Source organism: Rhagoletis pomonella, unplaced genomic scaffold (genome assembly GCF_013731165.1).
Source record: "Rhagoletis pomonella isolate Grant_MI unplaced genomic scaffold, Rhpom_1.0 Rhpom_scaffold_00011, whole genome shotgun sequence".
Classification (NCBI taxonomy): Eukaryota; Metazoa; Arthropoda; class Insecta; order Diptera; family Tephritidae; genus Rhagoletis; species Rhagoletis pomonella.
Window position 1 is genome coordinate 18,663,586 of NW_023458565.1, and position 15,642 is coordinate 18,679,227.

Genomic DNA, 15,642 nt, shown 5'->3' on the forward strand with positions numbered 1-15,642 from the left:
AGAAAAGTTCAAGTCGGAATGTAAAAATTCTGTTGAATTTAATGTTGATAACATAATACAATGTTGAGCAACATGAAATGTGATGTTCTTTGTGTGCAAATAAACGAAAATATGGTAAATCTTCACATAATTTTCATTAATTTGTAATTTTTGTTAAATTTTTTATCTTGTTCTCCTTTTATGAAGATGCAAATACAATTTAAAATAATGATAGTTTGGCATAAAGTTTACACACATATGTACATGCATACATATACTGGCAATCAAAAGTGAGTGCATGGTGTTTTTTGCTTAATATTTGCAATGTTTTTCAATAAAATTTTTTTTATTATCTTTTTATAAAAATGTGGTTCATGCTTTAATTATGCAGTCAAACTTTCAAACTTTACACAGAACATAGAAAAATTCAACGAATTCTCGTCTAAATTTTGACCTGTTTAATCAGAGTTTTTAGAAAAATTTTGAGTACGCAGATAGATTGTTTTTTTAATTCTAGTGGAACCAGATCAAGTTTTAAGCGGCTAAAAAATTGGGTTGATTTTTAATGATTTTTTATTGCTGACGGCTTTTTGCACTTTTTACCAAATAAAAGGGAATTTCTTGTAGAATAAAATGCGCATGACCGTTTGCAAACAAATAAAAAAAAATTATCGCTATTTTTTTACAAATTGCACTTGCTATATGCATAAAACCGCAATTACCGTCGAAAATAACATAAAAGTTTAACTTAAAAACATTGCAAATATTAAACAAAAAACAGAATGCACTCACTTTGCCAGTGTACATACATATTTGTGTTTAAAATTAACTACTTATGAAATAATTTTTGTGGCACGAACATATACATACTTGCGCTTTCTAAAAATGGGAATAAAAATTGGATTCGCATAAAATTTTAATTCCAATAACTAATATTTTAGTGAAAACATTTACAATAAAGCTTTCAGTAACTTTTGGCAAATTTGAGCGATTATGTGAAATTATGCATGCGTTTGTACCTACATATCCATTTATATTATTTTAAATAAAGCTAATAGTAAAATTTAAAATCGAATATAGATATGACAATTAAAAAAAAAAATTAAATTTATTACTTGGTCCGTCCGGGATTTGAACCAAGACAAACGGCGAGACGCCAAAAAGTTGCATCGCCTCTAGCGTACACGCCACGGCACATTACTGAAACGACAATCTCTAAATCACTACATATATGAAATTTTTCATTCGTCCAAGAAGACAAACGCATAAACATGTGTGCATTTATAAATGTATATATGTGCATAAATATGTACGATTGTTCTGCTTTCGTCTTCCCCTCGCCGTCCACCAACCACAGACAAATTATTAAATTTCTGCGAATTGCCACGACGCCACCAAAATTAACCCTTGGTTGACGAAATATTTAGGTTTTCGCATAAGTTTACATTTAATAAAGCCATACTCGTACATTTTATATGGAGAAGAATATTAATTAATTTAAAATTCTGCATGTAACCATGTTCTCGACGATACATGTAACTTTCATCAAGATTAACCATAAAAATTGTGCTTCATTAACAGTTGGAACCAGCTGAAACCAAAAAAACTATGTCCGCTATAAGGGTTAAAAACCAACTGGAATTGACATTTTTTACACGCATACATGCATACATTCATATACACATGTACAGTGGAGTAGCACTAGCTTGGACATTGCATTGCTTGTACTTTGATGTGTTTGAATCTTTTATGGTTCTGAAGATTTGCTTACGGATGAAAAATATTAAAAATCGTCCGTGCATATATGTAAATATACTTTTATAAACGCTTTGAAGTATAGAAATTTTTAATATTAAAAAATAAATAAAATAATTTTTTTGTATATATGTAAATGGTGTTCAAGGCACATTGACCCACCTGTACAAAAATCGTGGCGCGTCATGGACAAAAATTTTACAATTTCGGACCGAAAAATGTGAAAACGAGCTAAGTTGCCACGTTACATCTGTGAACTTCCGATAAAACCACATATGTTTGTGATTTTAGAAGTTTTGATTTTATTTAAAAAAAATAATGTATTTTCCTGCAGAAAACGTACACTTTTATTTAATGTTTATTAAAATGACACTTTAAAATACTAGTTAATGATTGAAATATTGGTATGGAACAGAGAAATAGAGTGTTTTGTCAAAAATTACCAAAAATTGCCAAGATTCGAGATAACTTATTTTACTGGTTATAGAGAAATAATTGCCACTTTTCACTTGGCTGGCCGAGATTTCTTCATTTTAAGATTTTAGAATTTTTGTGTCGGATTGACAAAGTTGCGCTTGTTGGTGATGAATTTGCGGGGAGATGTGCTGCGGCTGTTTTTATGAATGAATTTACTTGGCCTTGAGAAATATGCGCATGCGTTTAGGAATGAAATAGTTATTGTTGTATTTGAATATGCGCGTAATTATGTATGTGTGTATGTATGCTGCCGTGAGTTGTACATATGTACATTTGTATATATGTGCGTGGTACTTAGACAGCAATATGCACGTATGTATGGATGTACTTATATATGCATGCAAAAACGTTGTCAATTAATGGAGCATGTAGTACATATAGATACATATATGTACATATGCGTGGGAAATGCATTTTCATTTGACTCCAAAACTATTGGGGCATATTAGTAAACGAAATAAAGTCGACTCTTAAGTTAAAGTTTGTCAGCACCAAATAAGAAGAAAGTTAGTATGTACTTACATATATGTAATATTATGTGCAGGTGCAAGAACGTTATCAATAAATGATTTTGGAGTATGTGTATGGGGTACATATTTACATATGTAAGTACATACATACATACATTCAGCTGCCATCAACAAATTATGTTTATTTATTTTTAATGATATTCATTTAAAATATAATTCAATCTATAACAGAAACCGCAATAATAAAAGTTTAAAAGCTTGCACAATTTGCACAATAATTAATCAAACTTCAAAAAATTGTTATAAAAATTTAAGAATTTTTAGTTAGAATATTTAGAAAATTTTCGGGTATGCAGCCTTGTCGTCCATTCAATCAAGTACACTAAAGTCCAAGTTTCAAGTTGTTAAAAATTACCGTTGATTTTTTCGATTTTTTTGTTGGGGTGGTGCTGTTTATTTTTCATACAAAAAAAAATGGGTTCATGTGTTATATGGAAGAAAATGCGAACACCCTCCACAAAAAAAAATTCTAAGAAATCAACGGTAATTTTTAACGACTAGAAACTTGGACTTTAGTGTACTTGATTGAATGGACTACAAAGCTGCATACCCGAAAATTTTCTAAATATTCTAACTAAAAATTCTTAAATTTTTATAACAATTTTTTGAAGTTTGATTAATTATTTTGCAATTTGTGCAAGCTTTTAAACTTTTATTATTGTGGTTTCTGTTATAGATTGAATTATGTTTTAAAGGAAATTATTAAAAATAAATGCTTTGTAAATTTTTTTATTAATGCGTCCATCTTTAAAGTGAGTTTGTGAAAAAACTAAGGCAGTTAGAAAACTGGGATTTGTTGCATTGAAAATAGTGTAGCAACTACAATAAGAATCGTTAAAAAAAAACGATTTTTGCGACCCAAATGCCGACGGCAAATCACCAATGAGTTTGCATATTTGCATAGCTTTCACCTATTTATTAGATAACAAATCTACGTTTTGGAGTTAAAGCATTCCCTGGCCAATATCTTCGAAAATTAATTTTGAAGTTAACAAACACATTGCTTTATACATTTTTTTGTTAATGCGTCCATCTTTAAAGTGAGTATGTGAAAAAACCAATTTTATCATTTTTTTAACTAACATGCATTTTTACTATTTACATAATATAATACTCGTACAAGAAGCGAACTTGAACAGATGCTTTTTAAGTTTTTAGCAACATTAACTACTGAATAAATTATATTTAACAAATGGTCATGCAGAAATGCAAGTCAGCAATTTTAACTAATATAAAAGTACATTTAATATAATTTAACTATATTAATTTATTTAATTTTATTAAAAAAATATACATGAATACGTTTCTGCATTCACATGCAACCTAGCAACACATAGCCAGACACTTGCAACAAATATAACATTATCATAACAGAAATTTACATTTTTCTCTGTTAACTCTTCTTGAAATGTTAATCGCGCTGTGGTGATATTCCATGGATTTATTTTTCAGCCAAACAATTTTACGTTCCAAAAATTTGCACCTTCTCTATCTATCTAAGTTCTCTGATTTCAGTCGCAAAAAAAAGACATCAGCTGTAATTTCACTGATAGTTGTTATCACTTCTGCACTTTGGTCTATTTACAGAGCAGTATAATCTTTTATGTAGATTTTTGTGAAATGTTGCATCGTCATAAATTCAGTGGCCAAATTGCTTTGGATTTTAGAAATGCGCGAGCCCGCCAACCAGAAATTGTCCGGTCCGTGCAAAAGGATTCCAGGTATACGGATGAACTTGCAGAAGATCTTTCGGATTTACTTCGCTTGACCGGGTCGCGTAGCTGGATAAAGTATCATCAGTTGTGTAAGCTCTTTGCTGAAATCACGTATCATGGATTTGCTTCAATTAATAATTTACAAACACTTGGCGAGGAATACACAGGAACTATTCAAGTGGATAGCGCTTACATGAACATTCCGTCACGTTTGGTAAACACTTGACTTTGAGCAAATAATTTACAACTCCTGAAACAATTACAACTTTTTATGCAACATTTATAGCTTCAGCTGGTTTCCATTATATTTGAATTTGGTGGAGATGCTTTGTATTTGCGAATTTTACAGAAATTGGAAAAATCCATTAGGGATAACGATGAAATGGTACCAGAGGCAAAGCAGAAATTACTAACAGCAATCCACGTTATGCGTTCCTCACCACAATACATCAAAGCGTTGCATAAGTCGCTCTTCTACCTACGCTCTAATAAATACCAAATTTCGAAGCGCTTCACAGGCATAAATTATGTGCTGATACGTCATTGGCTGCAGCCTGATTTTTCCTTATACGGCTACAAATTACTTGGTGTTGTAACATTTTTACAAGTTACCCTATCATTAGTAATAAACGCATATGAAGCATGGAAGGAACATCGAAGAAAACAAAAGGAAGTAGTTACTGGCACTACAAGACCTTTACTCAGCACAGATCAAGGTATTGAGGAGCGTAAAAAATCTGATGCGCCACAGTGTATCCTTTGTTTGGAGCCACGCATTAATACGAGCTTGACACCGTGTGGTCATTTATTCTGTTGGAACTGTTTATTGGATTGGCTAGACGAACGAGATGAATGTCCGCTGTGTAGAGAGAAATTAAAAAAGTCTAGTATAGTACAGTTGCAAAACTACCAATAGCTTAAGTGTGAGTGGGTTTGAGTCATGATTCACTGAATCACGGGTTTGAGTTACATATTTATGTATGTGGGGGACCAAGGCGAATTTAATATTTAATTAAATTCTCATTTTGAGGGATTATTGTGAATAAAATCTATTATTGTTATTTTTGTAATGTCGGATAGGTTTTCTTACCAGGAGATATAAGAAGGGAGTAGGAATGAAGACACATTAGTGGTATTCACCAAAGTGAGCAAGTGGCCTGGCAGTCTGGCGAAAGAGCAGATCAGCACAAGCAATGGCTGTTGACAACTGCCGATGCTTGAGCTCATCTGCTCTTTTGTCAGAGTGCTAGGCCACTTGCTCAATTTGGTGAATGCAACTTTTATTTCTGACGCTGCTCATGCAATTTGGCTTGCGTTGGCTGGCAACCAATGGTTCCGCTTCGGACCACCTGCACATTGGACTGCCAGTGCAGCAAAAGCAAGTTGAAATATATTTCCGAAATCGATTTGCGCGCTCTGAGTTGCAGCCACCTCTTACAACTTTCATTTCTGAAACGGCTCAAATCGTAACATCCGTTCACGGATCGAAAATCATACGAAAGAAAATTACATGATATGTCAGTCGTATAAGCAGAATGGGATAAAGAGTACGTTCACGTATGTAAAAAATGAAAAATGTGTTTACGTGACGAGTAATACGATATCGTAGATGCGTTCCAGCGATTTTTGGACTAAAACCAGTAGAACTGGCAAAAAGGAAAATAACTCTCACAACAGAGAGCAACGGTCGAAGAACCGAGAAACGCAAAAAACCATTTTTCTACAGGTATATAAATAGGAGTGTTCGCTATGCAACTGCCAGTAAGAATTAGCCAGTAACCTTACTCTCCCAAAGAGAGGAACTTACTAAGTTTTGCGCGAACAGGAATTAGAAAACATTAGCAAGCTTCACTGCCAGCTGGCGTCCACGGTTGCATTTCGAGCATAAAAATTAGGTGCAATCCCGTATTCCTCGGACTCGGACTAGAAAACTGTCAAAAAATAAAAATTCGCTCAGAGCGAGAGAGTAACATTGAAAAGTACGGGATCGCTTTCTAGTAAAAAATGGTAACTTCTGTCAACTTCAACATAACCTCCAAATTTTGGTTGTAAATTTTTGCTTATTTTGTATGCAAACACACTCAGCTCACACGTGTAAAAACCAAAAATATTTTCAAATTCATTAGAATCCACTTAAACAAGTAATTAAATACTTTTCAACATGAATTAGCAGAGTGCACTTTTCTTTTGTTTACAATTTGGTCGCCAAACACACTACAGCTGATCGTTTGACAGATTTACCAGAATTTACCAGCAAAAAATTCTCGGACTAAAACTGGTAACTTCTGACAGAGAGAGAACCGTATTTACTCTCATTTTTGTCCTCTCAATAGTCAGAGAACCGAGTACGGGATCGATTTCCAGTAAAATCTGACTGATTCTGACTATTTCTGACCAGTCCGGACTCGTACGGGATCACAACTATTTTTTTAAATTATTTCAAGTGAGAACCAAAATAGGACCTATACGTATATTTCTTCTTATTCTGACTTTCTTCAACATACGCTTCAATTTCTTTGTGGAAGTCACTGTCGGATTTCCTATATCGACAGTGGTGTCGAGTGCGTTCCGATTACGAATACAGCTTTTTCAGCCGAGTACCTTTCAAATGTTTGGAATTAATTAAATTAATTGAATAAACGAATATTTACATACTTCTTTCATTAGTAAATCGCAACAAGATTGTTCATTTTTAAATTTAACGAACTCGTTGATTCAAATTAATGTTGACAAAAATGCAACCGTGTGCCACAATCCTGCTTGCAAATTCTTACTGGCAAAAATTTTCCCAGCACGAATTTGCAACTTCCCTGCAAAAATCGTTGGACCATGTAGTCTATTTGTGGTATATTGGAGTACTTACAAAAGTGCTCCTCTGTCATGCTGTAGCGGACCAACTCGTGTCTCTGCACCAGCTTATTGTTACCCGATCACTGCTCGTGTTTTAACGAAATGTGATTGAAGTTAAGCATTTGAAAGTACATTTGCATGTCTGGCTGTAGCAGAACGTGTAGAGATGCTAGCTGTTATTTCTTAGCTCCCAGCATGTTCGGGTTCGAATGTCGTCAGAGGCAACATGTAATTTTTAATTTTTGTTTTTTGGTTTTTATTCATTTCAAAAAAAGCATCTGCGAAGTGAAGAACAAAAGCGTGTACAAATGAAAAAATATAACGACAATGTCATTGGAGTATGTTAGGAGTAGTTTTGTGCTACTCTGATGTAATGCAGAGATGGAGTATATGGTCCTGCCCTAGGACATCGCAATGTTAAATGGACCATATTTTTTATATGAATTGTGGTTAATTTTGGAGTATTCCTTGGTCCTTAGGGATTACTCTTTACATGCATGCATGGAGTAGTCGCGATTTTTGCAGGGTTCCCCTCCAAATGAAATGTCAAAATATTGTGCTCTCTTCTTGCAACTTGTACAAATTTTTTGCATAGCGAACACTCCTAATATGTATATCAAATTAAAGGCAAGAACTTGCACTTTCTAAATAATACAAATTTTTTAGCATTGATTATGCACTTTTTCCAAAAAAGGTTATCTTATGAAAAAATTAAAATTTGTTTTTTGTTTTTTAATATTTTTGGCTTAAATAATATTTTTGGCTTAAATTTTATATATCAACTTGAAGATAAATTAGTTGTCCTCAAGGTACATTGAACAGGTAGTATCAGTAGAGCAGCTGATTTGATTTATTTTCAAATTATTTGGTCTCGAAAATGTCAAATATTTTTAATTTTTTCTCACGAAAATTATAAGTTGTTAAAATCCATTTGCTTGTGAAACCTTTTCCATACAAAACAAGCGATTGAATAGCAGCTTTTGGAACGTTCGCCCAACTCGGCAGCACGACCGCTGATTACTGGGCCTTGCAAAGGATGGATCAATGCTTCGAGAAGCAAACAAATTTACTAGGAAAGAAAGTTGCATCAATTTTTATTTTTTCCAATTTCAATTTTTTATATTTTATAATTTTTTGTATTTCACATGGCACGCTTTGATTTAGAAGAAAAAATTCAGAACAGTTGTTGACACTTTCGATACCAGAAGCAACAACAAAATACCTGTTTAATGTGCCTTGGTTGTCCTTATTCTGACATCACTACCTTTTTAATCGGTTACGTAGTTTAGAAAATATTAATATTTTAAAATATCACACATTTTTTTTTTAACCTCATATCTTTACTTTTCAATTGCGCAAAATAATATTTATGTATACAACTGAAATCAGAGTAAAAAGTACTATCGATTTGCTTTTTTAGTTTTTCCGTAACTGAACGGTTGGTTATCTTGATGTATGATAAAATTTTTTTTAATATTAACTTTTTCGACACTAAACATATTTTTATTGCGCTAAATTGCAAAAATATATAATTTGCAATTAGAATGACTAAGGAAAATGTGAAAAAATAGTGATTTTTGTGCAAGTATTAGTGAATTTCAGTACATTTAAAGTTTCTGAGGCGTCGTTTACTTGTAGACCAGAATTGTCAAAATCGGCAAAACCAAAGTAGCGGTATGTCGGACGGCGCCAACTTTGCTTCGCTGCATCGTGGAGGTAACACCTAAATTTTCGGGTGGTATGCCATTGACGTAAGTGTCTGATCTCCTTCATCGAGGTGGTGAAGATGGTTCGATTTCATGGGGGAGAGGTCTGCGTGCATTGAAGAAGCGAGAAAATTTGGAATACTTTACTTTCGAGCAGAGGTCATCAATTCTTTCCAGTGGCAGATTCGAGATATAGAAGTTAAACAGTAAGGAGGAGAGGACATCACCCTTTGGAACTCTTTGATAAATTCTTGTAGGTTTTATATTTGATCCCAAAAGGTTACTGAGGACTGCCAACCACTCAAATAATTCGCCTGCCACCCTGTGTCCGCGTGGGAGAGAGGAAGTCTCAATATCTTCTAGAAGCGCGGAATGACGAGTCATTTGAGTGTTTATGGCGCTAATTGCTGTTGTTGTGCGGTGCACTTTACGGTAGTCATGTTGATGCTTCGCTGGGGTGAAGTTGTACGTGAAATGCGGGAGTAGTAAGGCCTCAAGTGTCTTCGCCACCGGGGAAAGGAGCGTTATCTGTCGATAGGACTCTTCTTTATTTGCTGGTTTCCCTGGTTTAGGAGTGGGACCACTCTATCTGGTATCCACACATCGGGAATGATGAGAGTGGCTATTGACAAATTGGCAACCTTGGCGAGATACACTACTCCCGCCGGACGTTAATGATTCCTCATAAACTTTGCGGAACGCTTTCCCCGATGGCCACCTGTTTTTGGGCAGTTTGTGCAGCCTTTTGGTCGCTCGACGTTTGGATTTATCTGCGGAAGGGCGCAATGTGAATTGCCGACTAAAATAGCTCGCACATTTTTTCGGGTTCCACAATGCGTAACCATCGAATAAGATTTCCAGAGAACTCACGGTTGCCCAGACCTTAGTCACACCAGAGGCGAAGTTGTGGGTCTTCAAATGCTTATCCCACTTTTACCGTTTATGTTGGTTTACCAGTTGTCGAATCTTTAAATTAAGGTCCCTTCGATAAGACGATACTTTGCAGTGTGGTCCAGGATGAGCGCTGTCTCGCTCGCGCTCTTTACGGAGCACATTGTAGGAGGATGATGCCACAAAGTTTGTGGTATCTATCTTGCCGACTCGCTTCCCGGAAGCTCTTGGGATGTGGAACATTACTCGTGACATACAAGACGATTGGCCAGTGGGAAACTAACTGCTCCAGTGGCACAGCAATACGCTGTGGAGACACCTTATAACTTCGCAGGAACCAGATCAACTACGACTCCAGGCTGCCACCTCGAAGCGCCACCTTCACGAAAAAACACAAATGCCTGAGAAAGAGCAATCGAAGCAGTTCCTATTAGCTTGCTAAATTAAAGCGAGAAACGCAGCATATCGCGAACGGAGTTTTGCAGGCGGTAGATGCGAGACTAGTCAGAAAGTCCGAACCCAAGTGCCTAAGCCGGAGTGACAGTCGTGAACGTACTGCTCTTCTCGTATTCGAGCCCTGCTTGCGTGAATGCCGATAGTACAGTGGCCAATCAGTAGACCTAGATCGTCCCCGGTCCAACCTCGACAAGAAGGACCTTGCAGTAGCGCAAGCTTCGATTTTTTCCCAGCGTTCGCTGAGTTGACCCGAGTCTCATCTTTCCAATAAAAGTACACAAGTAATCAAGGAAGCTCCCACTCTATCTTTTCTTGGCGGTATTTCTTTGAGGGTGCCGTCTCTGGTCAGTTCGTCCGCAGCACATTTCCCTGCGATATCACTGTGGCCTAGCACCCATACAAGTCTAACACGATAATAGTTCCACGCAATCGAATGCAAATTAAGGCATTATCCAACAAGCTTTGAGCGTAACGTAAGTGAGTCCTAGACTTTGGTTGCCGCCTGACTGTCTAGAGTAAATGTTAACCTTCCTTCGATCCAGCGCGCCCAACAGCAACCAATCGGCTGCTTCCTTAATACCAGCAACCTCCGCCTTAAAACCAATAAAGTGGTCTGAAAGCCTGAATTGAATAGTGATGGTGAGTTTCACGGCGTGTCCATCGACCCTTTCGTCAAGCTTCGATTTGGCCGTGTAAACCAGATCCCCTATCAACTCATCCCTAGAGAGGTGTGAGTGGCAAAAGGGATAATTCGTGCCAGCCTAGTCACGTAGTGATCCGTGTTATCAGAGACCTCTAGACCTTGAGTCCTTTAAACATCCGGTGCCCCTAAGTCTGACTGCAGCTCTAGCTGCAGCAATCTCACTAACGATGTTGAAAGATGCTATGTTAAGCATGATCAGAGGTGATTCCAAAGAGGACAGGTCAGTTGTACCCACTTCAGGTTAATTGACAGCTCTCTAGAAAAGAATCCTCTATTTCCTGAGCCTAAAGTATTTTTGCAACGCAATTCGAATTTTTTTTGCCGAACGAAGGTATTGCCTTTTTACATTTTACGCCATTATGTCTTCGGCATTTACTGTCGGATTTTAAGATGTTGTATATCGATATTTAGAGAATACACTCTTTTGTAACAAAAGTTTTTTACCCTTCAGTACCCTGTTCTAGTACTAACTTACCGGATTTCAGTTCTTGCCACCATATTATCAGTATATCAACGTTCACCAAAAATCATTAATTGCTTTGCTGGATTTATTCGTAGATCGTGTGAGTTTAAGGGCTTAAAAGGGACACAAAACCAGTAGAGCTGACGGAACGTATCATTCACGTCGTGTGGAAATCGGGGAAAGTGGTTCCACTGCTAAAACCAGGAAAACCTGCCAAAAAAACGGAATCTTATCGGCAGGTAACTCTCCTTTCCCAGTAGCGGAGACACTAGAGGCCTTATTACGGAACGAAAAATGACACTGAAGATGGCACAACGCCGAAACCGGTTTGTCTCCAAACCAAATTTGACAAGGGATGACGGAAATTCGTTCCATAATACGCCTCATTACTTGCTTATTTCACGTATCACCTGACTCCAGCGAAGCATCCACATGTCTTCCATGAAGAGTACACCACCACCGCAGTAATTAACGCAATAAACACTCAGATAACCCGTGGCTTTAACCGAAACCGACACTGTAAGAGAACAACCCTAGCAGCGATGAATTTGTGAAAATAGTATAACACCGTATGCCACTCCAAGCTACTCGTATATGTTAAGGCTTTCTATCTTCGTTAGAGCAATCGGCAACAGTGCGTAAGATATGTTGTTGGCACCATACAAAGCAATTTCCAACCGGTTCCAAACTATGCGACGGCCGTGTGATAGCCGGGGACTAGCAGGACGCAATGTATGAAACTACAGACGTTTCAAAACACAGCACTCCGGACAGCCACAAGGTGGCTTCTGAACACCACTTTCATAGCGACACCCAAATGCTCCCAGTAAGTGAGCACAACATTACGCTATGCAAGCAGATTCTGGCGGTGTGCTACAGACGGGAGCACCTCAACAGGCCCTTGTTTGAGGAAGAGACTTACATAGAGCAACCATAGCACCCAACGACGTCATCAACGGCGTTTAAGTTAAAAACAGCGTGGAAGCAACGCTGAAAATGATGATGAAGAGGAAGCTAAGGGTGGTATTATCACTTGCGAAGCGAATGATTTTGGCGAAGCGAATTAAAAGGAAGAGAAGGTATTAAAAGTGTTCGCGATGCAACGAACTTGCACAAGCTGGTAAAAGAGAACACTCTTAATGTATATTTAAGTTGCGTCCGCCAATCCATTCGCTTCGCCAAACCGTTCGCTTCGCCAAATTCATTCGCTTCGCAAGTGACAATACCGCCCTGAATACCAATTTGCTTGCAATTGACAACACACGCGATATCTTCATCTTTGTCATGCAGAGGTTCGACTGCCACGCGATAATCGCATAAACAGCTATTTATGCATACTCCACCTCGATATCACCTTCTCCCTCTGGTCCAACTCCGTAGAAACGCCTCGTTTTCTGGGGCTACCGTTAGCTGAGCTTGACGACAACGATTGATGGGCAAACCGACTTAGGCGGGGCTTAGTAGCGCCGCTAAAACAAAAAAAAAAAAAAACGAGTGCTGTCTTCCACACGCCGTATTTCTGAGTAGTGTAGTACCTCCAATTTTTTGGTGCTGCTCCAAGTCAGCATTGAACTGGCTATAAAACTCCAACTAGATACTTCGAATAAGTGTATGGTAAAATAGTATCAATTTATTATTTATTAAAATCTTAATGTGGAACACTGAGAATATATGACTTATTTACATAAGTATGTATGTATGTATGATTTTTTTTATGTGATTTACGATTAGATAGAACTTAAGTGTAAAACTCTAAATATTAAAGTACATACATAATTCGTAAGTGGCAATAAGTGATATAAAATATTGTACTATGTACATATGTATGTATGTATGTGTTATTCTAATAATTCCTTTTTTTTAAGATACTATTAAGATGATCAATTTAAGAAAATTAAAGTTAAGAGCTTGAGAGGAGTCGGAATACCCCTATGAAAACATCATTGTCATAAAAAAAAATAAATTTATGCATTTTCACAGTGGATAGTTAACTCTTATTTGGCAGTTAGCTCTCGATTTTAAGTACAAAAATTAACAGCCACATTAGAGTTAACTCTACATCGCGAAAACGGTCCTAAGTAGATTTTGAACTGTCTTAATAAAATAGAAATGAAATCTGTTATTCAAATGCAATATAAATAGCTTAGTATATAAGTATATGTATGTATAAAAATGTGTGAAAAGTTTGGTATGCCACTCCCAATATTATAATCTGGGCTATCGTTGAATCTATCGTACTCCGATTTTCGGGAAATCCACGAAAATGCGATCACTGAATCCGAATAGCTACGAACGAACTGTGAATGCATACGTTCGTAACGCATTTTCGTAGATTTCACGAAAAATCTGACTACGATGGATTCAGTGATAGCTCTGGATATCAACTCATTCATACAGCGTATTTTCGTATTTACAAAATACAAATATTTTAAACATTAACTAAATGAAGATCTTAACCTAGTACTTAACTAGTATTCTGGGGTTTGGTGTAACATAAAACATCCAAGTCAACCCAATAACTCAAAATTGGTAAATTTACACATCCATGCCTCTGGCATAAGGGGGACGATATCGACTGCTGAGTGGAAGATCCGGCGTACCTCAGAATTCGGTTTAAAAACGCCCTATCTCACTTCAAAATGTATTGAAAATGTGCTGATATAGGGCGTTTCCGAATCGGCAGCTGAGATAGGGCGTTTTTGAAACGAATTCTCAAATAGGACGCCCTTCAACTAAATTCTAAACATATAAGTTAATACATACGTATATGTATGAATGTTTTAAATACCTTAAAATATGTACATATGTATATGTAGATCCCACCCGCTATATACAACCAAAACTACCCTCTTCTTTCTACACACTATCCTAAAGCAACGACAAACGTATGGTCCGATTAAAAATCTGTTTTCTTCGTCGTGAATTGTATGCTGTACGTGCCATTGATGGTGTTGCAAATGCCACACGTGCATCACCCGTCGCTGTACCATCATCATTGAATCGCCTTATAATGTCATCGGGTGTAAGATCGAAACCAGCGAAAAATTTCAATATGTCATTAAGCTCAGCCTTGTAAGGTACATTCTCCATGGCAACAACACAGCCGGGACGCGCAAATTTTTCAGGTATGCCGCCATTATCATCACCATTATTACCGCTAGGGCCATTGTCAGCGCTGGTAACATCATTGCTGCTGTCATCGATGGTTTGAATATCCTCCTCCTGATCGGAATTATGACTATCACGGCTGGATGCACTATTATTGTGGCGACCACCTCGATGCCGCATACCACCACTGTCCATATGATCATTGCGACCACTACCCGCGCCACCACCACCACCACCACCACTACTGCCAATGTTACCGCGGCCACCGCGATTCATCATTGGACCACCTCCACGGCTATTGTTGTTGTTGCTGCTGTTGCTGTCGTTGTTCATGTTTTTATCGCCATAGCGTCCGCCAGCGCTGCTGCTAAAAGGCATCGTCGACGATGACGGTCCATCGTTAAGCGGCGACATGCTGTTGCTATTGCCTGAAAATGGGTTTCTTTCGAATGGACGTCCGCCTGAACCGCCGCCGCCACCGCCGGGATAAAAGTTCATGAAAGGTTTGCCAATGCGGTCAGCGATCTCTTGCGGTTTAATCGAACGTATGCGTAGTTTGCGTTGCCGGAACGTCGAGTTATTAAATTGGCGTATGGCTATCTCGGCATCACGTTCATTTTGAAATTCGACAATGAATTCACCAGTCGGCATATTGCGATCACCACGCAGGAGCTCAATATGTTTCAGACGTAAAAATTCCCTCTGTAATAACTCAGCGATATCATTCATGCGCGTATTGTAGTCACAGTTTTTCATGAGTATAAAATTGTTGTGCATTGGGTTGTCGTTGAAAGTCATGTTGGTGCTGCCGTTGCTGCTGTCGTTATTGTTGTTCTTGTTCATTAGCGACGGCATGAAATTATCACCACTATTCATGTTCATACCCTCATTAGAATTCATACCCATGTTGTCGCCCATACCCACATTGGGATTCATTCCCATGTTGCCGCCCATACCCATACTGGGGTTCATTCCCATGCTGCCGCTCATGCCCATGTTGGGGTTCATT

General features: G+C 37.5%; 3 protein-coding genes across 3 annotated transcripts in view; 2 read left to right on the forward strand and 1 right to left on the reverse strand.

Annotated features, from left to right (window-relative positions):
• LOC118746768 (transmembrane protein 184B-like) overlaps positions 1 to 15,642 on the forward strand; it is a 798,314-nt gene that overhangs the window by 565,119 nt on the left and 217,553 nt on the right. The window lies entirely within an intron of this gene.
• Positions 4,249 to 5,527, forward strand: LOC118746769 (peroxisome biogenesis factor 10-like). The gene is made up of 2 exons (XM_036480681.1): positions 4,249 to 4,670; positions 4,743 to 5,527. Exons 1-2 carry the CDS (start codon positions 4,362 to 4,364, stop codon positions 5,370 to 5,372), a joined length of 939 nt encoding a protein of 312 aa, XP_036336574.1. The 5' UTR covers positions 4,249 to 4,361; the 3' UTR covers positions 5,373 to 5,527.
• The window catches only part of LOC118746765, a 31,641-nt gene continuing 30,245 nt past the window's right edge, over positions 14,247 to 15,642 (reverse strand). The window contains exon 3 of the mRNA XM_036480674.1: positions 14,247 to 15,629. Coding sequence (XP_036336567.1) covers positions 14,394 to 15,629 — 1,236 coding nt within the window. The 3' untranslated portion in view covers positions 14,247 to 14,393. The remainder of the gene's footprint in view (positions 15,630 to 15,642) is intronic.